The sequence below is a fragment of the Mesoplodon bidens genome (assembly GCF_964165515.1).
Source record: "Mesoplodon bidens genome assembly, chromosome: 8".
Taxonomy (NCBI): domain Eukaryota; kingdom Metazoa; phylum Chordata; class Mammalia; order Artiodactyla; family Ziphiidae; genus Mesoplodon; species Mesoplodon bidens.
The window spans coordinates 32,826,696-32,851,814 of record NC_138165.1 but is presented as its reverse complement, the minus strand read 5'-3'; the positions used below and the strand labels follow the sequence as shown (position 1 = coordinate 32,851,814).

The window sequence follows — 25,119 nt, the reverse complement described above, 5'->3', positions numbered from 1 at the left end:
ACCCCAATATTGTCTCTAACATGTTCAGTGTTTGGGAAAGTCTCTTTCTTTCCTTTGTGATTGTTTTTGCCTGTGTTATATCCTTCATAACTGAATATAAAGTAACATACTGAGTATAAAATGCCATAACATTGATTTGGCCATCACTTAATGTTACATACTTAAGGTAATTTGGATTTTGTTCATGATTGGAAGGAAAATATTCCCAATTAGTCTTTACTTTCATTTTGCCTCTCATTTACCCATGCCTTAAGATATTTCCTTCTTATCAGTCTTTTGGAATTGCTCCCACTACAATGATTTACTACGGCCCTAAGTTCCTTACTTGAGCAAAGTAACAAAATAAACACAACTGGGACAAATATATTTGAGAAACTTGAGAATGTGACTTAAAGGAATAAAAGGGGACAATTAGAACAAGGAGGGGTTGCTTTTGATAGCAAAATTGCCTTCATTTTCAAAGGAACTACTCCTATGTTTCTTGGTTACTAGATCCATTTTCACTCCTTACTTGTGGTTAAGATTTGAGACCGTGTGTGTGACACCATGATCAAGAGGGGCCAACCTTGACAATCATGTCAAGCTGGAGAAGATGTGAGAATATGATCACAGGAAATTTGCAGAAGTCACTTGTGAAGATTGAGGACATTTTTTTAAATCTTAATAACTTTAAACATTGGAAATTGATTTAATATCTAAGCTGTTATGCTAATTTCTATGCAAAATATTCTCTGATGAAACTGGATTTTCTGTTTGAAAGCTAGTTTTCATGCATGATTTCATAACTGATTTGATCTTGATTTGTTCTTCAAAAGGTAAGAAACAACATGCATACTTTCAGAGCCCCTGACTAATTTGGGCTGTATGATGCAAAAACACAAGTTTTTATTGCCCAGGATTTACCAAGATAAACAAATTAATTTCAGCAATCTTACTTTGCTTCTACTGAATTTCCCCCAAATAAATGAAAAATAAACTCAAAATATTGACTTACAAATCACCTGGTATTTTCCTTTTGAGCATAGCGCATAGAAGTATGCTATTAACTTCAGACCCAAATGGTAGAGTTAATATTTTCCACAATTTACCCCTTGTTTAGCATCAGACTGGACCATAAACTCTCAACCTCCATGTGTCAACTTTAGTGCCAAAATACATAGTTCTGTTTACTGCTTTCTGCCTTTCCAGCTATACCAGGGCTTTGCTGATAGCTGTTGACACTAAAAGAGCCAGGTGTGCCTTAAGAGGGTAACTACATTGCTGCTCAAGCATTGGCCCCAGAGTGACTACACTATGGCTTCCATTTTTTCTTGTTATTTTATTGAGTTACAATGCTGTGTTAATTTCTGCTGTACAACAAAGTGATTCAGTTATACATATATATATTCTTTTTCATATTCTTTTCCATTATGGTTTATCGCAGGATACTGAATATAGTTCCCTGTGCTATACAGTAGGACCTTGTTGTTTATCCATTCTATATATAGTAGTTTGCATCTGCTAATCCCAAGTGGCTTCCATTTTTAATCCACTCTGATCATGAACTCTTTATTATAATGTATGGTACAGCTTATTTTATTTTATCTACTTACATTCTGACCCTGCCATTGTGAATTAGTCAGTTTCTCAACTCTCTTCTTCACTCATTTTTAAAAGCATTTTTTAAGGTTGGGTAGCTTCTGCAGATGGCTAATGTCAGTTACTCTGTGCTCTTTTTCCTTTCATTTACAAGGGTCAATATTATCTCCATAATATGTGATCATTTTACAGCAACACCAGTATGCCCTGTTGTACCACCATAATGGTGGTTCCAAAAGCTGTGTCCTGGGCAGGATATATAGTACTGTTGCATTTAGACACTTCTGCTTCAGGATGGTAATGGTGAATGGGATAAAAGAAGAGGAGCTGAGAGGCAACAAAAAATTAGCATTGTGTATGAAAACAGACTAGTTATTTTTCAAAGCAGTAATAAAAGCCACCTTCTCCTTCCTCTTTCTTCTTGCTCTTGACCTCACGGTAGTAAAATGAACCCTGAACTCTGTAGAGACACAAAGTTGAGTTCAGTCATTCTGTAAAGGGCACAGATTACTAGGTAGATATATCAGGGAGGTTTAGGATTCCCTAAGGCAGATGGGCTGAGTGAATTTAATCTGTTTTTCCCAGGCTTGAAGAATACAGACTCTTTTCTGATAACTTCATTCTGTGATGTTAGTCAAATCGGGGCCTGGAGACAGGAGATAGCCCACAAGAGCCCATTCTAGGACTCCAATTCAATCATCAGAAGAGAGACATGAGTGGCTCCTAAGTTTAGGAAAGCCACACTTAAAATATCCTTCATAAGGCTGATCCTGTGGCATTTCAAAGCCTTCCTCTTAAATATATCCCATAGGCTTTTTGATCACTGTTTCTACAATGCTACTTATAATATGCAAGTGCTAAAACAAGTATAAGCACATGTTTGAATTATGAACCCTAGTGGATAGGAAGAAGCACTAATCCTAGTGCACTTTGACAGTGTTAGAAATGCCAAGAGCCCAGGTAAAGGGGTCCTGCTCTCTGCCACTATTGTCTTCTTCCAAGCCTTGGAAAAACATCTCTTAACTGTCTTTTGAGGAAAGTGTAATCTGGCTTTTTGTGAAAGGATGGTACAAAAAATTCATCCAGAAGGTTGAATAATTTTTTTTAAAAAATATATATTTAGTTTTGGCTGCGTTGGGTCTTCGTTGCTGCGTGCAGGCTTTCTCTAGTTGCGGCGAGCTGGGGCTACTCTTCAATTTGGTGCACAGGCTTCTCATTGCGGTGGTTTCTCTTGTTGCGGAGCATGGGCTCTAGGTGTGCGGACTTCATAAGTTGTGGCATGTGGGCTCAGTAGTTGTGGTGCCCGGCCTTATTTGCTCCGTGGCATGTGGGATTTTCCTGGACCAGGGCTTGAACCCATGTCCCCTGCATTGGTAGGCGGATGCTTAACCACTGTGCCACCAGGGAAGTCCATGAAGAATTCTTATAATCTAAAAATACAGGTGCAAAATCTAAGTAAATTTTTTTAAAAGGAAATTTGTCTAGAGTACTATGAATTGTCTAAAAAAATAAGTAATAAAATTATCAGAGGTGTTTATAGTAATTATTGTAAATGAGTACATTAAAATGTTTTTATTTCATTTGTAAATTATAGCCTTGAAAGATAATGTCTTCAGGGCATCATTTGTATGATATTAAGAGTAAAATAGGTTGAAAGTTATCACGCAAAAAGCAGAGGCTCTAGCCTGCTGTAAGGTGGTGACGGATGAGTTTGTCAGATAGGGTAGCAGATTACTGGGCAGATTATTGAATTTTGCTTTCTACAGTGATCTGATCTTTTACATTTTGACAAATTCTTCCCTGTTTTGAGATGATTTAAACATACAGTTATGAAGCAGATCAGAGCTTCTAAATCTAAGTTGAAAATTGTCACTGCTGCCAGGAGTACAAGTATTTTGCCGTGAACGTGTACATAAATAAATGGGAGAGCTACGTACATGCTTGAAAGCATTTGCTTCCTGGCAATCTCTTCTGGAGAGGTAAAGCAATAAAGAGGAGAGAAAGCTGGGAAAGCAAAATTCTTGCCCAAATGTCCTACTTCTCTTGCTCTGTAATCTTTTGAGTCTGTTTCTTCTGTCTGAGTTTCTCATCACTGGAAGTGGAAGTTCCATACAGGCAGGGATCACCATCTGTTTTTTTCACCAGTATGTCCAATCATTTAAGAAGTGCCTGGCATATAGTAGGCCCTTGGTTTATATTTATTGAATAAATAAATCCTTGAAATGAGATGTATCATAGCACTTCTCTGTATTTGGCTTGTAAGTTTTATGGGGGAAAAATGAGATAAATGAACTTGAACCCCCTTGAAAGAATATTCTTATATAAATCCAAAGTGATGCTGTATTCACTTTTCCTTCATTGCTTATACAGCCTTCCAAATAGAAATCATCTTTGGTCTACAAATAACAAATTTTGGAAGGATGTGGAGAAAAGGGAACCGTTGTACACTTTTGGTGGGAATGTAAATTGGTGCAGCCACTGTGGAAAACAGTATGGAAGTTTCTCAAAAAAAAATACTAAAAATAGAACTACCATATGAACTGGGTATATATCCAAAAAAAACCAAAAACACTAATTCGTAAAGATACATGCACCCCAATGTTTATAGCAGCTTTATTTATAATAGCCAAGGTATGGAAACATCCTAAGTATCCATCAACAGATGAATGGATAAAGAAGCTGGCATATATATATGATGGAATACTAGTAAGCCATAAAAAAGAACAAAATTTTGCCATTTGCAGCAACATGGAAGGACTTGGAGGGCATTATGCTAAGTGAAATAAGTCAGACAGAGAAAGATAAATACCATATGATATCACTTGCATGTGGAATCTAAAAAATACAACAAATTAGTGAATATAATATAAAAGAAGCAGACACAAATATAGAGAACAAACCAGTGGTTACCAGTGGGAAAGGGGGGAGGGAAAATAAAAGGATGGGAGAGTGGAAGGTATAAACTATTGAGTGTAAAATGGGTGCAAGGATGTATTGTACAATGCAGGGAATATAGCCAATATTTTGAAATAACTGTAAATGGGAAGAAACCTTTAAAAAGTGTATAAAAATAAAACATTTTTAAAAAAGAGATATATAACCCCCCCCAAAAAAAAGTCATCTTTGGAGTCTGCAGCAGTTGACATCTACCAGAAGCAGTGTGACACCAAATCTCAGCCTTGTTCAGCTCCCTTAGCATGACCTCAGCTCTCTACTGTGAAATGATGGTTAAAAGGCTGGGCTCTTGAATAATGAATCCCAGTTTCACCACTAGTTATATGACCTTGGCCATGTTATTTAACCTTTGGTGGATTGGTTTCCTCAAATGGAGACATGGGTAATTTCAACACAAGGAGTTATAAGGATAAGATGAGATAATTCATGTAAAGTTCTCTGCATAGTCCATAAATGTTAGCTGATATATGTATTTTTTACGTCCAAGGAGTCCACTGTTTCTTTCTGTCTGTTTCATTCATTTCTTTCTTCATGAAAGAAATAACTCAAATTCTGCAAGACTGGGTTACTTCACTACAAAATAAAAAGACTGGGCTAGATGATGTCTAGCGTGTCTTCCAACTCCAAAAGGTCAGGATTATAATGTGTAGCTCTCTTTCCCTCAAATACAGTGTGTATCTCAACCTTCCATGGTGCTCTGTGCATCTTGATTTCCCTGTAACTAGTAATAAAGGTTCTGATATATCTCATGACGTTTTTAATTTTCTCAATGTATACTTGGATTAAAATCCCACTGTCTGTAATGTCATTTATTGGAGTTTTCTTCAAATGAAAGCTTGGTTAGATTTAGGTTATAAAAATACCTAAATGGTGCCTTTGAGCCTTTTTTTGTGTAAATTTTTACTGCTTTTTGGAATTTTCTAAAATTTAGAAACAGACATGTTTTTCATGCCAGATGCCTTCCATATCAAAATAAGAGCCAAAGTGTTTGTAATATGTGTCTTTTCTGATTATAGTATGCTACGGCTCATGTGAAAACCATCAAAGTAAAACTTAAAAGGTTAGGGGAAATGAGAAATTAAATTGTGCCACTGATCCACAGACTACTGGCAACTTTCCTAAAAGTTTGCTTAGACTACCATTATAGAAGGACTTAAAAGTCTACTCTGCCACAGCTGGAAGAAAATAGGGGAAAGGAAAGAGAAATCGGTGCCAACTCTGAGAGACCACATTTTTAGTGTCTCCCAGCCAGAAAAGGTTGACCATAGATTGAAGATCATCGAGTGGCAATTTCTAATTCTTCGCCTCCTCTGAAGACTGCTGCCCTGGCTGTTCACTGAACTGTCTCTTTCCCTTTCAGCTTCTTCCATCCTTAAAAGGGAGAAGCGGCTGAGGACGAAGAATGTACATTTCAGTTGTGTCACCGTGTACTACTTCACCAGGAGGCAGGGCTTCACGAGCGTGCCCAGCCAAGGCGGCAGCACCCTGGGCATGTCTAGCCGTCACAACAGCGTGCGCCAGTACACCCTGGGCGAATTTGCCAGAGAGCAGGAGAGGCTCCACCGCGAGATGCTGAGAGAACATCTCAGGGAGGAAAAACTGAATTCTTTAAAGCTAAAGGTAAAAAAACCTTAGACGCTCACTTTTTTTTTGCCAAACCCCCATCCTTACCTCACTTTGGTTGCATTAACCATTTTCATACTTAGATCCACAGATTAAACTGGGCATTTTCCACAACAGACTGTCTGCTGAGGCTTTTTAAAAGCGAAAACAGTATGGTCGTGTCACTGAAAGCAGTGTGGAAAACTTACCTGACATTGTTTACTTATTCATCCTAAAAATATTTCTTTAGATCCTAGACCCTGTGCTTGGGCTGGGGCTATGTAGTATGAAACTTAGATGTGGTCCCTTTTCTCCTGGAACTTACGTATCCATAGGAAAGACAAATATTAATCATGTAGACAAAATAAAATCACATCTTCGTGAAGTGCTATGAAGGGGAGTTGCAAGGTGCTATGAAAGTAAGTAACAGGGAATTGATGTGGTCCGGAGGTCAAGGAAGGTTTCCTCAAGGAAGTGACCGTTGAACTGAAATCTGCACAGATAGTAAGACAGGAAGGGTTGGCGAGAGTGGTTCAGGCAGCAGGGAGACTGGAGCTGCCTCGTGGCAGGAGGAATCACGGTGAGCACACAGAGCTAGCATGGCTGGAGCAGAGATGAAGAGAGTAGAATAACGTGGTGGGGGGGGGGTTGGGCTTTGTAAGTGTGGTTGAGGCATTTTTTTCCTCTTCATCCTGATGCCATCAGAAGTCATACAGGAGTCTTAAGCATGGGGTTGGGGGTGGCAGGGTAATGTGATTCGGTTCATGTTATGATGTGAGGATAGTTTCGGGGCAGGGGCAGCCATGTTGGGGGAGCTTATGGAGTCAGACCAGGTAAGAGGCTATTACAGTGGTCCAGGAGAGAGATGATTGTAGGTTAGATTAGACTGATGGTAGAAAGAGGAAGAGAGATGGACAGAGGGAGTAATTTAGGAAATAAAACCAACAGTCCTTGATGATGGGTTGGATAAGGAAGGGAAAGAGAGGGACTGTCAAGAATGACTCCTGGGCTTCCCTGGTGGCGCAGTGGTTGGGAGTCCACCTGCCGATGAGGGGGACGCGGGTTCGTGCCCCGGTCCGGGAGGATCCCGCGTGCCGCGGAGCGGCTGGGCCCGTGAGCCATGGCCGCTGGGCTTGCGAGTCCGGAGCCTGTGCTCCGCAGCGGGAGGGGCCGCGGCAGTGAGAGGCCCGCGTACCGCAAAAAAAAAAAAAAAAAAAAGAATGACTCCTGAATTTCTGGCTTGCAAAACTAAATGGGTTGTGGGTGATATATCTTTTCTCAATAACGAGGATATGACAAGGAATCCAGGAAGAGAAGCAGGTTCAGGCCGGTGGGCGGGGTGGGGGGTGGGCAGTGCGGTGGTGGTTATATAATGAGATCGTTTTGGGAGATACTGCTTTTGAGAGGCTTTTGAGTTATCAAAGTGATGTCTGGGAGAGGTCCAGGTGGAGATAACTATTGTTTTGCCACCTTAGAGCTTAAGTGGAGAGAAACACAGCTCAGAAAACCTTTTCCTCAACCGGAGACACTCTTTATGTTTGTATTGAGCCATCAGCCTATCAATATGTAGAAAATGCTCTCCCATCATTATCTAATAAAAAAGGAAAGCTTTCTTAGGAAATCCAGAGTACTAAACATAAAGGATCACTGGTTAAATAGCAGAAGCACCGTAAGCACATCTGTGTTACCTGTACCTTTAGTTTCCAGTATGAAGTCAGTTGGCAGAGGTGTGATGTGTGTTTCAAAACACCTTGTTTTTATGTATTTTGCAATGTATGCATGTGCTTTGTTCCCAATTTACAAGAAGGCAGTTGCTTAAATGAAGCTAGACACAACCTAGCCTAAAGTGTGTCCCATATTTCCTTTGGTGGTATTTTTGACAGATTTCAATGAAAGTCTCTTAAGATTTTTTGGTAGCAAGACACTGTTACTGTTGTTCTCCATGATTGCTTTGCATGTAGCCTAATTTAATGATAATGCTCAGATTTGCTTCTGAAATCCACCCTCTGCCTTTCTAACCTGCTGCAAACCAACTCTACCCCTACCCAAAGGGTGAAGTCATTCTCCAGATTCAAATATTGGCAGAACAATAGTGATGGCTGCTATTCATTAAGTGATTTTTATTTGCCAGGCATTTTATGTGTGTTTTTTTTTTTTTTGCGGTACGCGGGACACTCACTGCTGTGGCCTCTCCCGTTGCGGAGCACAGGCTCTGGACGCGCAGGCTCAGCGGCCATGGCTCACAGGCCCAGCCGCTCCACGGCATGTGAGATCCTCCCAGACCGGGGCACGAACCCGTGTCACCTGCATTGGCAGGCGGATGCTCAACCACTGCGCCACCAGGGAAGCCCTGCCAGCCATTTAGTAAACATTATTTAACCCTAAGAAAACCCCACTGGTAGGTAAATTATGAGACCATGTGTACAGCCGAAGAAAAAGAAGCACAAAGATGTTAAGTAACTGGCTCACTCAATAGAAAACTGGTTTTGTTATGTTGTTCCTTACTATTCTAAAATTAATTGATTATTCCCTATAGGCGTTGGGAAAGACAATCTCTGTACCTATAGGGAGTTGTCCCTTTCTGGGGTTTGGTACTGTGTGCAGTGGTTTTTTAACAGCTGGGGGACTGTAATTCTATCTGAGAGAAGATTTATTGTGGTGACCTTTTTTTTTTTTTTTCTTTTTGCGGTACGCGGGCCTCTCACTGTTGTGGCCTCTGCCGTTGCAGAGCACAGGCTCCGGCCGTGCAGGCTCAGCGGCCATGGCTTACAGGCCCAGCCACTCCGTGGCATGTGGGATCTTCCCGGACCGGGGCACGGACCGGTGTCCCCTACATCGGCAGACAGACTCTCAACCACTGCGCCACCAGGGAAGCCCTATTGTGGTGACCTTTGAAACACATTGTACGTGCGATGACTATTAGGGGGAGCTACACACCTGCAGGGTCCTTCCTCCATACCAGGCAATGATATATTCTGATACTATAATTTGTATTCAGTTACTTCTACCCTTTTATTTTTAACAAGCTAAAGAAGAAGCAAAAAAGAGCCTTCTATTATTGATTCACTTTTGTCATTGTGCTTAGTTTTGGAAGTTGGAAAGACATTCATCCAAGTGGGTGTCATGTCTTGGTTTGTCATTGATAACTGAAAGCATGCAGCTTTCCCTTTTGGTGAAGATATAAACAAAAAGCTTTTGGACATCATCACTCCTTCCAAATGAATATCAAGCAAAAAGATAATGGGATTCTAAGGTGATCTGATCTGAGCCTCACTATACTGAAAGTATTCAAAAACTCGGAAGCACATGTCACATAAAACTAATGAAAGATCACAGCAATGTGGACTCACTGGCTAAAAAAAATCTGAGGGGAATTAATGAAGGAAAACATATATTTTAATTGTGATTCCTCTAGTGTATTAACTTTTATGAGTTTTTAAATATCATTGACTATGCTTGTCTAAGGTTTAACTACCCAAAATCTAACATTAGCTATCCAAAAACATTACCTATCCAAAAATTTCTCTCTGATACTTGAAATTTCACTTTTAATGTGACTTTTGTTTTGAAATATACCTCTGGCATAAGCAATGAAATGTGACTAAATTGATTCCATTTTTTTGGCTGGAGCAGCAAGAGAGGGTCAGTAGCTGAGAGAGGGGTACAAAGAGGAAAGGGAGGATTATTAAAGACAAACTTTGCCACTTCGGTTTTGCCTGGAGGTGGTCCTCTGTGAGTGACAGTGAACTGCCCATTGAGTAAGGAGAGAGAAGGCAGCATCTGACAAAAAAACACTTTCCAAAGCTCTCAGTATCAAACTTTTTCCTAAGCCCTTGCTAGGAAATTCACTGGACTTGGGACTGGGTAGTTTCCTTCCTACTTACTTCAGAACCAACAGCCCCAGAAGAGTAAGGAGAAGTTTCTCTTTCCACTCTACCTGTGCATCTTTCCAGGATGTCTCTCTAGGTTCTAAATAGTGAGCCCATTTATACAACAACACCTCCTCCCATGGGTCCTTCATAGTGAAAGATAAGTAAAAAGAACACAGACACGCATCTTGATGTTTCTTTATGTTTCTTTGGAAACAAAATAAGATAGAAATTTAGCTCTTCATTGTAAAATGTCTTCTTATTTAGTGATTCATCTCTTAATCAAATTATGAATTAAATATATTAAGAAATAATACATGCAATTAGATTTGTAGAACAAATCCAATTTTATTTTGGGGGTTCAAGTGTGTCTTTTTTGTTGTTGGCATTGGTGTTCCAAACATTGCCTAGAAACTATTAATAGAGAAAGCTTATTGAATAAAGTGCATGTTTCTAGAAGAAATAACTAGCTTTAGATTTCTAAATTACAGAGCACAGTACTTTTTCCCTGTCAAGCCCATTCAAACATGTTGTACTCTTCACAGTAATCAATGCAGTCATCTTAATACTATACTTTTTTCCAAACTAAGTACTTAAATTTCATCATCTGCACCACATTGTTGAACAATTACATTAGACTTTATTCCCATTTCACATGGGTCTGTAAAATGCATTAGGCAGCTATTTATATGTTTCAAAAGAGCCTTGGCATTCGAATTGCCTCTGGGGTTATATCTTACTGGATTCTACTACCTTGGTGTAGGAAATGTACCTTAGTTTTCACAGCTTTCACTGGACTCTCTTTCTCAATGTATTTTCAACATTGATTGTTTTTCCTCTCCTTTCTAAGGTCAAGGCTTTCTCTACTCTTGTACCATTTCCAGAGGCTTTCCAAGGTTATACAGTTTTCTCATGTGCTCCTTGACTAATGCTTGGTTGTTTGCTGTCTTTCTTCATAAAAAAAGAGTTACCAGATGGTGACTCTTCCTTTAAGGAGCAACCTTGAAAATATCTCTATCTAAATCTCCTTCGCCCCAAATCTTAGATTTTTGACTGTGTGTTATTCATTTAGAAATTTACCTGTACAATATTATAATTCTTCCTCTTCACCCCCAGCCCTGCCCCTTGTATCCTCTTAAGAGTCTTGTGATTTAACTAACCTACAAGTAAAGTTCTTAAATACCTAGGAGATAGGAGGCATTAGAGGTTTGTGAGAGGTGGTTGACACCGAATATCTCTAACCTATAGTTTCAAAATTTGGGGATATGGTTTTAACTATTTCCTTATACTACAATTCTTATTAGATGGGTCAGAATCTGCTGATCTTGATAGTATTAAGCTCCACTTATTCCTACAGAACTTCTTTGTCAGCCACTGTAGAGATTACTCAGGAGCATACTTAGTACCAGTGCTTCCAGAATGCATCCCTCAGTGGAGGCCTGCTCCAACACTGAATGCAAAGCTTTGATTTCCATTTGCCATGTCACATGTACAGCCTATTTTGACAAGAACAGAGAAGACACACCTAACCAAAGTGATGCATCCTGAGAGACTGGGCTTCAGCCCTGAGCAAATGCAATATATTTAAGAATAGGTTCTTTCAAAATATTGCTGGTATTTTCATTTAAATGGAAAACTTAAGCATATGTAATCACATCTCTACATTCTTCCTGTACAGTAAACATTGATCTTCTCATTGAGGAGAAATCTGTTGAACTGATTCTCCTGATTAAAATATGGGGTTCATGCAGCGGTGCACTGTAGCCAGCTTGTAAAAATTCTTCACTAAAGAGGATTGTGCTCATCTCTTCCCCATGGTAGCTCAAAATCACCCATGATGGGAGTATTCACACCGTGCGACTTGCCAAACACAAAACTAACAGCACAATTAGACAAACAAATTCGACAACAAATTAGAAACACCCCTCCCTTTTTTTTTTTCAGAGACCCAGTTGTTAAATATTTATCAGCACACTCTTGGATTCATTTAGCTTATTAGCTGCCGCTAAAAGAAGCAAAGTTTGTCTGAACCATAAGGGAGGATAAAGGAATGTATGAAAAATTTATATGTCTTATTGTTGATATTATCATCTTTTCTAGTGACTTTTGGGGTGATATGTAAACCAAAGACCATTGTAAATTCAGGTTGTTGAAATACTTATTAGCTGACAAAACAACCAAGCATTTCTGGTTCTTCAAGGACATGATTAATCTGGTTCCAATTTGCCACCTGCAATTAACAACTAATGAGCCAAAGAATTATACTATAAGATTTGACTGAATATCAAAATGATATGAATGTTTTACTTCAGTTTGCCAGAGACCTTAATGACCAGGTTATCTATCCAGCTCGTAGCATGTAACCAGGAATTCCTTTCATCAAATACATATCGTGTGTGTATTTGCATATAAAAATGCAGATTTGTATATCCAGCCTCTTACTATACACCTCTGGCAACCCAAAGCACACTGCTTTTTAAAGAATTTTATTGTAGCATAGTTGATTATGGTTACCAAAGAGGAAAAGGGGGGAGGGATAAATTAGGAGGTTGGGATAAACATATATACACTACTATATATAAAAACACACTGCTTTTTGAGAAAGCCAATTCCATTTTGTAACTGTAAATTGTTAGAAAGCTCTTCTTTCTGTTGATCAAACTGCTATCATCTAATTATACCTTTTGACCCTAATTCTGGCCTCTAAGGACATAGAATAAATCTTGTCCCAGTTCTCCAAACTCCAAGTGTTTGAAAGCAGTGTTGATGGACACGCAAATATTTGATAATAGGCTATATGGATGGGCTCCATGTGTCTCTGTTCTATAAGATTAAACATCCCTAGTTCTTTTCACTAATCCTGCTGGTTTTCAGACACTTTATGGCCTTGGTTACCTTCTTCTGGATATAATGCTATTTATTAATGTCCACCTCAAAATATAGTACTTGATCTGGACATTGTACTCCTAGTGGGATTTGTTCAGTATGTTACATTACATTCTCCCAAGTTGTGGATACTCTATCCACAGTATGCACTAAAGGTACAGTAGCTTTCTGGACCTTAATCAATTTTTTTGTTCATATTATGCTGGTGGTAAGTAAAACAACAACAACAAACAAAAAACAAGCAAGCAAACACAGAAAACCCGGGTAAATCAGGTCTGCATCATCACATAAATTAAAACTTTTTAACATCTCCTGGGCAAGAATCCTCTTTAGTGCTAGACATGGTGTACAGAGAGGGCTCAATAAAGTTTTGTTTTTTATTTTAATGAACCTAATCTTGTCACCTGAAGATGCGATTAGCCTGCCTTTTAGTTATTCATCCAATATATTATTTAATAACTATATTTAACAAGACAGGGCCAAGTTCAGGATACCCTCTCAGAGTAGTGACCCTCAAGAGGAAAAGGGGGAGACTTTCCTGTCACCACCCCACAGCGACCTCCCTGGAGATTCCTTGCCAGGTGGGTCACTGCTGCTGATAGGATGTATAGGTGCCACATCCCTTATTGGTGGTACAAAGGAGCCGAGCATCGCTGTTCTTTGAAACATTTTCAACGTTTCAACTAACTAAAAATCCATGCATTCAACCATACCATTATTAATCATCTTGTATTCCATCCTTCCATGTACAGAACATAAAAAATTTTGTCAGAGAATCTCAAGACTAGATCACTGGTTTTCTAATTATGTTCCATGGGGTCAGAGCTCTGGGTGCCTCACTCTTGCTTTTGTCTGTTTTATATGTTAAGATTCTTCATGGGCTTTAATTTGACAAATGGACATTCTCTCCCTAGTGAGCCCAGGCAACAGTCACTGTTCCCTCTTTTCACATGTACAGACCATCTGTTTAAATCATCTTTTCTGGAATTTTATCTAGAATTAGCACTTTTTATTTTTAATTTATTTTTAATTTTTTATTTTTTTTGCGGTACGCGGGCCTCTCACTGTTGTGGCCTCTCCCGTTGCGGAGCACAGGCTCCGGACGCGTAGGGTCGGCGGCCATGGCTCACAGGCCCAGCTGCTCCGCGGCATGTGGGATCTTCCCGGACCGGGGCACGAACCTGTGTCCCCTGCATCTGCAGGCGGACTCTCAACCACTGCGCCACCAGGGAAGCCCTAGAATTAGCACTTTTTAAAATAATAATTCACATGCATTTTGATTACCTTTTAATTCCTTTCCCTATGACTCTTCACAGATATTTGACTGAGCAGTCATAACTTTAAGCTTTTTCATTGCTCTAAAACATGAATACCCTGGGCCTGGGTATTCTTACATAAAACAGCTGAGTACACTTTCACTCTCTCCCATCTCTTGTTTTTACATGAAATCCTTCTTAGCTGTTTTCCCATTTCTTGTTTAAAGGTTTTTCTCCTTGATTGAGACTGTGGAATCAGAATAAGAAGTAAATAATTCTACTTTGTGTCTTTGTATCTCCCCTCCCATTTTATTTGTCAATCATTTCCCCCTTCCCACTGCTTCTATAACGTGCTCATATATTTTGTTGCACTTACCACACTGTATCATATTTGTCACATGGTCATCTCCCCAGCAGACTAGAAGCTACTTAGATGGAAGCACTGTTATACATATGTAAACCCTGGTACCTACTACAGCGGCTGGCAGCATAGCATAGTGATTAAGGATATTCATTCATTCTTTCAAAAATATTTATTAATCAATTAGTATGAGGTTGCAGTTAACACAGTGCTGGAGATAGAGTTATGAGCAAGACAGATATGGTCCTTGTTCTCAATGTATTCACAATAGAATGAGGGGGATATACATAAAGCCAATTACCAACACTAATATATTACTACAAAATTAGGCAGCATACTATGCTGATTAAATGCAGGCCAGGGTAAATGAGTTAAAAGTCAGCTGAGGAAATCAAAAGTAACACATTATTTCAACAGTGGTAGCTGTCACTTGGACCAGCTTCTTTTGCTGGCATATCTATTAGAAAGAACACCTCCGCAAGCCCACAAAATATAAACTCAAAGGAAATGCTAACTGGTGAGAATGCCATATCTTCAGCTGGCTTCCTGTCTTCTTTTTTGAGCTCTTGTTCTCTGTATATGAGTCATATATTTTTTTTATTTCTGAATGAGCTAATTATAAGGAAGCTTGTCTGCTCTTTGCCTCCTGCCCTTCAGTGCTGAGATCAGCTCTTAGAGTGTGGCTGCAACCATATCCTTTTCTTTTCTTCTATATAGGTTTCCTATTACTCTAAGAGTTTTCACTCCAAACTGGTCTCGTGAGCCTGGCTCAAGCTTTGGAGTCAAATAGACTTGAGTTTGATTCTCAGTACAATCACTAATTATCTATGTAACTAGACTTTGGCAAATTATCTTCTCAAGGCTCCAGTTTTCTCCAAATACCGTATTCTAAGGCATATATATGGAATCTAAAAAAAAAAAAAAAAGAAATGGTACTGATGAACCTAGTTGCAGGGCAGCAATAAAGATGTAGACATAACGAATGGACTTGAGGACACGGGGTGGGAAGGGAAAGCTGGGGCCAAGTGACAGTGGCATGGACATATATACACTACCGAATGTAAAATAGTTAGCTAGTGGGAAGCAGCAGCATAGCACAGGGAGATGGGCTCAGTGCCTTGTGATGACCTAGAGGGGTGGGATAGGGAGAAAGGGAGGGAGGCTCAAGAGGGAGGGGATATGGGGATATACATATGCATGTGGCTGATTCACTTTGGTGTACAACAGAAACTAACTTGGTATTGTGAGGCAATTATACTCCAATAAAGATCAATTAAAAAAAAAAGAAAAAAGCACTGTTGCAAAACAAAAACAAAAGCTCCAGTTTTCTCAACTGTAAAAATACTTCCTAAGATTGTTTGCAAATCAGGTGAGATAATTTATATAAAGTATGGAGGGAGTTCAGTACCTGGTTTTAAATATATGATAGCTTGGGCCATTCATTATACATATCATCATCATTATAATAGGCAGGAATCAGTGTTTGTGGAATTAAATTATTCTTTCACATTCTTGTTTCCACTGTCATTGTCACATGTGTTAAGAACTTTGTAATAACCAGGAGATTTTATTACTAAGAACACCTTTTAACCACTGAAGGGAAGTGTTTTTATTTTTGTGGGTTTTGTTTTGTTTTGTTTTTAGCATTATAGTCAATCCACATTTTCAGTATTGTTTCCCTCTCCATAATCATTTTGCATTAAATTAGTTTCTTCAAGCACTTAATTCATCAAAAAGTTCATCTCGTAGGAATTTACAGTGGAATATATCCGCTACATGCTATAGCCCCCCCCAAAAAAAGATTGAATGCTGAGTTGATAATCCCCTCCCCCACACTCACTCCCTCCCCCGCCTGACCTGGTACTTGATTCAGGATAGTCTGAGAATCACTCTGCCGATTCTGACAGTAATGTGTAATGTGTCCCATCCCGCAAATGTATTTAGATGGGCAAAGGTTTTACTCTGCTGAGCTTTGGGAACTGTTTACTCATACTTAACAGTACATATCAGACAGATTTGGAAAGGTAAGATGTTTCAATTCTGTTTAAGAATTGTTATAGTCTTTTCATCTGTAGAGTGAGTCTGGACAAGTTTACACAGTGGCTCAAGAACTAAGTCCTATCTTAAGTAGCATCATTGGAACAAAGCAAGTACACACACACACACACACACACACACATTAAGATACTTCCCATACAGTATAAATAAATGCACATATATATGAGATAAATATAAAATAAGGATCACTAAATCAAATTATGAGTTAAGTCATTACTTTTCACCTGTAAAATGGCTAAGGCAGGGGAAGGGAGATGCTACTTTCTGAAAACCTGATGTTTATTTACTTTTTTGTTCTTTGCTTATGGATCAAGACAGGAAGGGATGCCACACAAGTTCAGCCAGTCTGGCTAATTTGCAAGCCAATGAATGCATCATGTCTGTCCCATCTCAGGCCTTTGAAGCTGTTGTTGCTCAGTGGGGAATACCTTCTGCCTCCACCTGTTCAGCTAACTGCTACTCCACCTTCAGATTCAAGCTTAGATGTGAAAGTCTACCCTCCTCACCCATCACCAGCCCCACCTCAAGGTGGCCCTCCTGCATGGTTTCAATGCCTTGTGTTCAAGCTCAGCTAGGAAATCCTTATAAATTGGATTAAAATGACTAGATTCCTCTTCTCTTTACTCTAATCCATTGATTTCAAGACCCATGTCTTGTGCACCAACACACTTAGAGCCTAATGTAAAATAAGCACAAAAGATTACTGAATATATATTAAATATATAAAAAGTATATCTATATAATTATCAAGGCAGTTAAGAACCCAAGCTGTAGAGTTAAATATTTAGGATTCTGATGTGGTACACACCTCACTGCTTATGATCTTGGGCAAGTTATTTAGCATTCCTGTGCCTCAGTTTCCCCATCAGTTAAATGGATAGAATGCTAATATCTACTTCATGAGATTTTTGTGATGGTCAATGAGTTAACGCAGGTAAAGTGCTTGCAGCAGTGACACACAGATTCAAAACTGTTGTTACTATTATCGTCTCATGTCTGATTCTCTCACCTTTCTTTCACCCCCACTCCAATCTCTCTTTTTTTCTCTTTCTCTCTCTCTCTCTCTCTCTCTCTCTCTCTCACACACACACACACACACACACACACACACACACACACAAACAGGCTTGAAGGTCAGGATCCTTTGGTGGTCTCCTTAAACCACATTTTTGGCAAGCTTTCTTTGAGCTCTTGGAAAGGCAGTGTTCTTTGGGAAAAGAACACTGAGCTAGAAATGGTCCAAATCCCAGATTGGCTTCTAAGGAATCTACTTCAAAAGAGAGCATTCCTTTGAATATGCTGGTTACTCTATATGTATTTATTTTGTAAACAAAATAGCTTGTTAGACACATTGAGGTTTAACTCCACATTACAGTCCCTGTACTGCATTAGGTACCATTGGAAACTTGGAATCTATTTGTTTTACACAGGGAAAAGCATGCTAAAATAGGGTTCAGGGAATTAGGTTCTATAAGCATGTCTTGGAGAGGACACAATTAATGCATAAAATAAGGAGGCTGTATTTGGTGAACTAACATCTGAAAATTCAATGATTCTATTTTGAGATAGGAAGAAGACATTTATAGGTATCACTCATGTCAAAGAGACAAAATGTACAAAATAAATATTCTTGTGAAGATGGGCCAGTGGGGTAAAGGAGTAAGCAAAAACAGATGAGGAAATTATGGAAGACTCCCTAGAGTTTGTTGTACGAGTTCTTGAAAGCATGATGAACATGAGTTGGTGGACAGAAATAGAGAGCTCATTGACTTATTTCCCCATTGCTCTAATATAGAAAAATGCATTTGAAAATAATGTATGTAATACTCTGATTTAAAGGAGCATTTAAACCCGATAGGTTTGGCCTGCATTTTAAAGGGGCAAATGGACATATCCTGGAGGAGAGGGCTGGGGAAGGACTCTCAAGGGGACAGCAGAGAATAGTATCTGTCAGTGGTTACATAACCAAACCAGAAACCGTGAGGACAAAGAGATAAGCCAATTAACCAGGTTGAACTAGAATATTTCAAGTCTTCCCTAGAAATGGCAGAGATGATATTGGATAGATGAGGAGAAAACCTTGCCAGATCACTTCAATGATAATGTGAGATTTTTTTGAAAATCTAAATTAGGGCCCTTGTGGGCTCTTAAACAAGAGTAAGAACAGTATGTAGCTAGCTGTGTATCAAGGACTTTTAGATTCTTAATTGAATTTTTATTTAAAAATGAAACTGTTTATTGTAATTTAAGTGTGGGAATAAGAAATGCAGGTTTTATTTCCAAGGCCTCTTATATTTGTTTTTTTATGAGTGAAGAATTGTTTTATTGTATTTTTAAAATTTTTATTGAAATATGGTTGATTTACAATGTGTTAGTTTCAGGTATACAGCAAAGTGATTCAGTTTATATATATACATATATAAATATGTAGTGGCGCAGTGGTTGAGAGTCCGCCTGCCGATGTGGGGGACACGGTTCGTGCCCCGGTCCGGGAAGATCCCACATGCTGTGGAGCGGCTGGGCCCGTGAGCCATGGTCGCTGGGCCTGTGCGTCCAGAGCCTGTGCTCCGCAACGGGAGAAGCCACGACGGTGAGAGGCCTGCGTACCGCAAAAAAAAAAAAAAAAAAAAAAAAAAAAATGCCCAACTTTATAAGAACACAGATTTAAGCTCTGAATATAAAAAATACATAAATTAGTAGCTTTTGACGATGCATTTCAGGGACCCTTTGCAATATATTTTAATATACACTTGCTACTGTGTTGTTTCCTCTACCTGAGGGCAAAGATCAGTCTTCTGTTTGTTTTTCAATACATTCAGAGTTGTCCAGATTCGGATTTTTGGTCAGTAATAAATATTCTTATCTAAATATAGGACTTTTCCCTAGGAAGATAAGAAAATGATGTCTGGTGTCACCAGGGTATTTTAACTGTGTAATAACTGAATTGTTTTTAAGATCAAGAGGCATAGTAATAATTACAGTAAATGAAGTTCCTGAAGTAATACATATAAAAGTTAAAGAATCAAAATAGCTTCCCTATCTAGAACTTCCTTGAATAATCTCTTACTGAGTTTCTTCATTTATCCCTGTGCTGCTTCCCAGAATATAGTTCTTGCTTATATTCAGAGAAAATGTCTCCTTCTAAATGCTTTTTTATGAAGAAAACATATTATGTGGTGATATGGCAGTTAAGAAGTGAAATAGTGACTCAGGGTTTCCCGATGGATGAAATTAATTTAGAAAAGAAATATACACAGAAGCCGAAAAGTTATGGGTATGAGACACAGTCGTCCACAGGTGCTATTATGTGGAAGGTATTGCTCTGGGCAGTTTCCTATGAACTCCTTCGAGGGAGGAGTTCATTGTTTGGGTTGCCTGTTGGCAAGAGCCTGCCACACTGCCCTCTGCTCCTTGCCTTACTGAGAGCACAGTGACCTGACTAAGTGCGTCATGTCAAGCTCTCGTTCATGGAACATTCTGTAGGGAAACCGTGTTTGTAATCCCAACAGCACAGAACAGCAAAACTTTACTTCCTAGTACATGGTTTCTCTGGAGCCCAAAAGACAAGTTTGTCATTTCAAGGACACGTTTGCTTATTTAGGTGGCAGATGCTATGACCTCTGAACGAGGACACATTTATTCCAACATCAAATCTGCCCATCACAAACTGAGTCTAACGATAGCTTTCACTGATGGGCAACTGTAACCTTTGGCCTTTTTCACATCGTGCAGGCTGAAAGCTCCAGCAACTATACCTCCTAACGTTAAGAGGTTAAGAGTTCCAATTAACAAGTCTTGTGTCCATTTAAAAGCCTATCATTTTGATGCATTCATTTTCCTTCCTGTAATTTCTCTAAAGAGAAAAGCAAAAGGAAATGATTTGACTCACTAACATTTTCTTCATCCCTATGAATCATTTATTTTGTAACTGGAAGTTTACACCTCTTAATCTCCCACACGTATCCACAAACACTTATGGATTATGGGGACATAATGTTATATAATAGCTTCATTCTTACCAAGTGCAGAAGTAGGGATTTTAGATCCTGTCCATGCTAAGTCTCTTTTTTGCTGCTTTGTATTTCTAGATGACGAAGAATGGCACCGTGGAATCTGAAGAAGCTAGCACTCTTACAGTGGATGATATTTCTGATGATGATATTGATTTAGACAACACCGAGGTAGACGAGTACTTCTTTCTCCAACCCCTGCCAACAAAAAAACGGAGAGCACTGCTGCGGGCCTCTGGGGTGAAAAAGATTGATGTGGAGGAAAAGCATGAGCTACGAGCCATCCGCCTATCTCGAGAGGACTGTGGCTGTGACTGCCGGGTGTTCTGTGATCCAGAAACGTGTACCTGCAGCCTGGCAGGCATTAAGTGTCAGGTAAGGATTGGGATTTCAAGGAATCCGAAGACATGACATTATACACCAACCCCTAAAGAGGCAGTTGTGTTCCATGTAATGAAGTTTCCCACATGTGGAAGAAAATTCTGGGGTAAGGCAAGACACATGATTCAAGAAGAGAGAAATACTAATTCAATGACATTTAGGGGTATATGTAATATTCATATATATATATATATGGTATAGTGTGAAAGGCAATCCAAGCTGCAGTTGTCAGTTGAAATTGTTTGCTCTTGGATTCATTTATTATGCAAGCTTATTTTGGCTTCTTACAAGCATTCAGGGAGATCATGACATCCCTAACATTTAAAGTTTGTATTCTCTGATCCATCCATGGGGTATAAAATGATGATTGGTTAGAGGTAGTGTAGATTAGTGGAAAAATTACTAGACTGGGACTTAAGAAAACTGAGTTTTCCTCCTGGCTCTGCTTTTTGCCATGATGTGAAATTGGCAAGTCAGGTAATCTTACTGGGTTCAGTTTTCCCACCTCTAAAATGAATGGGCTGTACTAGATCAGCGGTTGGGAAATGATAACTCACAGGTCAAATCTAGCCTGCCACCCTGTTTTTGTAAGTGAAGTTTTATTGAAGCACAGCCATGTATTTTTTGTGTGTGTTTACATGTTGCCTATAACTGCTTTCATACGTCTTCAGCAGAGCTTGAGTAGTTGTCGCAGAGACTGTATGGCCCACAAAGCCTAAAATAATTATTCTCCAGCCTTTTTACAAAAAAAGAGTTTACCAACCCCTGAACTAGATGCTTCTCAGGTTCCTATCCATCTATATCATTGGTGCACCATGATTAGTTAGGGGTTGTTATTTTATGCAGAAACTCAATGTTTTCAATAAGAGCCTCTCAGGCAGACAAAAGGAGAGGACAGTTCTTATCAGTTGAACAGTTTTTTGAGGTGGATTCACAGAAAAGGGAATCACAGGTAAGAAAGTAGCTATAGATGCTGGCTCGACATCTGCTACAACTTTTTGTGGGGACCAGGCTGACTGTGCTAGAATCCACTTTCTCCTCTCTTGCATGGGAAATACCCCATGCTTGGATAAGGTGGAAAGAAAGGCAAGTTCCTTCTGGTTGCCTGTGCTCTGGTCTGCATAAAGGTGGAATCTAAGCCAGCAAATATCTTAGGAGTTCCTGAGATTGCCCAGAATTCCACTCATCACCTGAGTGAAGAGCTCAGTCCAACAACACTTGCTGAGGCTAATCACTCTATCTACGGAGTCCAAACACTCGAATAATCATGGGATATTGATCAAATGAACATCTCCTTCTCTCCAGAAGCTTGTAGTCTAAGGGAGGGGTAGGGAAAGCTGGGGAGCCAGCAACTAAACAGAAATCCACCAGTCACCATCATGAATGTGCGTACACATCGCAGCCTGCAGTGCATACATGCATCACCTACCAAGGATCCAAAAGAATGAGAAGGTACACCAATGAGAGTGAATTATCACGCTGCTTGATCCTAAGGTGGTGTCAATCTGGACACCTCAGGCAGAGAAGTTCATTTTATAATAAGCAAAGAAGAACTCCTGGCTAGAATGAGGAATGTCATGTAATTTAGACTAAAAATAGCAGGTGGGGATGAGGGCAGTAAGTTTGTTTAAAACTGAGCCTGTGAGCTGGCATGCAGCAGAAACAAAGGGAGCTTGGGGAAAGGACAGAGCATTGAAAAAAGGAGCAAAATTAATGGGATGGAGAGAAGAGGGAAAGGGAGAATGGCGACAGAAGTAAAGAAAGCACGGGAGGGATAAATGAACTAAAACTACACACCATAACTCATTTTTATTTTGAGTATGGGTTTAAAATTAGGTTAACTCATGTTCTAAGCTTTCACTTCCCTTTTTGTTTCTGTCTGCAGTTTGATTGTCGTTTGTTCTGGCGTAAGTGGGTTTAAGTCATCCCAGATTCAAAGGCTTTGCCCCGAGGTACTGGATTTTTATTTGATTTGTAAGAGTTCCAGGGGGCTAATCTGTGTTCTTCCCTCCAAGGTGGATCGAATGTCTTTCCCATGTGGCTGCACTAAAGAAGGATGTAGTAACACAGCAGGTAGAATTGAATTTAATCCTATCCGTGTCCGGACTCACTTTTTGCACACAATAATGAAACTTGAACTGGAGAAAAACCGAGAGCAGCAAATCCCCACGCTGAACGGCTGCCACGGGGAGATAAGTGCCCACAGTAGTTCCATGGGCCCTGTGGCTCACTCCGTCGAATATTCCATCGCAGACAATTTTGAGATTGAAACGGAACCCCAGGCTGCAGTGCTGCACCTGCAGTCGGCGGAGGAATTAGATTGCCAAGGAGAGGAGGAGGAGGAGGAGGATGGCAGCAGCTTCTGCAGCGGAGTCACGGACTCCAGCACCCAAAGCCTGGCCCCCAGCGAGTCAGATGAGGAGGAGGACGAGGAGGAAGAGGAGGAGGACGAGGAGGAAGAGGAGGAGGACGACGAGAAAGGGGACAGTTTCGTGGAAGGTCTGGGTCCCCATGCCGAAGGGGTCCCTCTTCCTTCCGTCCTATGTTACTCCGATGGCACGGCCGTTCACGAAAGCCACGCGAAAAGCGCTCCCTTTTATGCCAGCTCTTCTACCCTCTATTACCAAATAGACAGCCACATTCCAGGAGCTCCCAACCAGATCTCCGACAACTACTCGGAAAGAGAGACTGTCAAAAGCGGTACCCTCTCGCTGGTGCCTTACACCATGACCCCGGAGCAATTCGTGGACTATGCCCGACAAGCGGAAGAGGCGTACGGCGCCTCCCACTACCCAGCTGCCAACCCCTCTGTCATCGTTTGCTGCTCCTCTTCGGAAAATGACAGCGGCGTGCCCTGCAATAGCTTATATCCCGAACACAGGTCCAATCATCCTCAAGTGGAATTTCACTCATACTTGAAAGGCCCCTCCCAGGAAGGGTTTGGCTCTACATTGAATGGGGACAGTCACATTTCAGAGCATCCTGCTGAAGAGTCTTTGAGCCTTGCAGAAAAGAGCAGATTGCACGAAGAGTGCATCAAATCGCCCGTGGTTGAGACTGTCCCTGTTTAGTAGCTTAAGTTATTCTTGGACCAACTCTTCTCCTATTTAAAGCACTGTATTTAATTGGATTTCCTGGGCTCATCGTGGTTTCAGCTGAGGACCAAGAAAACTTGGACCGTGGTGAATCTTCCAGACTGTATTTTGTTTTCTCCCTTCTAGCTACATGACTGTGCCGTTGCACAAATGCAGTCTCTATGAGGGTTTTAAACGATTTCAGACTGTTTTGATAGAAAATGCTAATTTTAAAAAAGCATATCTCACAGTTGCCTACCTGTTAAACTGTGTGAAACCTGCCAAGCTGTGTAGATCAGAGCTCCAAGTTTTGGATTATCGGGCCTGTGCAAGATTGTTAACTAAGACTGGGAAATAATAAGATTTAGAGTCCTAATTTTCGATATATCTGAAGATGATGGTGACTTTTTAATGTAAAAGTAATTATTGTAAGAAAAAGATTTAATTGTTCCATGCGTATTTTATTTATGGTAGTTAGAAGTCATGTTTTGATGAAAATGAACAGCAGCATGTTCTTTTAAGCTGAAGACACATAGTTAGTACCACCGAGCATGCCCACATGGATTGCCTCTGGAATCCATTCACATTTTTATGATCGTGTCTGATCAAATTTGCAAATACTTTCTTAAGGGTGAAATAGGCCTATTTTTGCTATTTTGGACAAATAAATGAGTCTATATGTGCAGGTCCTTACACAGTTTTCTCTAAAGTTAACAGTTAGGACAATCCTCTGGTGAGGGTCTAGTTCATTGCCCTCCCTCAGTTGACTCCAGAGATGGAGGTAGAAGGAATTGCCTTTCTTTTTTAAACAGCATCATCTTGGTTCTTAGCTTGGACAGCACCTTCAAACTATACTCCCCTGCATCAAAATGCACTTTAGTGCCCCTTCATGGTACCTTGTGAGGGGTGGGGACTAAGAACTCTTTGAGATGAAAAATTAAAAAAAAACATTTTTTAATCTGTAACTATTACAAGGTTCATATAATTAAATAGAGGAATCACCCAGTGATACTTTATGAAGGAAAAATGACCTGTTTTCCTTCACCACTCTCAAGACCTAACTCGGTAAAAGCAGAGGAGGCTGAGAAA

General features: G+C 39.9%; 1 protein-coding gene across 1 annotated transcript in view; it reads left to right on the top strand.

Annotated features, from left to right (window-relative positions):
• CSRNP3 (cysteine and serine rich nuclear protein 3) overlaps nucleotides 1-24,027 on the top strand; it is a gene marked incomplete at both ends in the record, with an annotated part of 183,271 nt that extends 159,244 nt beyond the window's left edge. Inside the window, 3 exons of the mRNA XM_081242216.1 lie at nucleotides 5,894-6,153; nucleotides 20,654-20,950; nucleotides 22,972-24,027. Of these exons, the coding sequence (XP_081098342.1) occupies nucleotides 5,894-6,153; nucleotides 20,654-20,950; nucleotides 22,972-24,027 (1,613 nt within the window). The remainder of the gene's footprint in view (nucleotides 1-5,893; nucleotides 6,154-20,653; nucleotides 20,951-22,971) is intronic.
• Nucleotides 24,028-25,119: the final 1,092 nt, after the last annotated feature.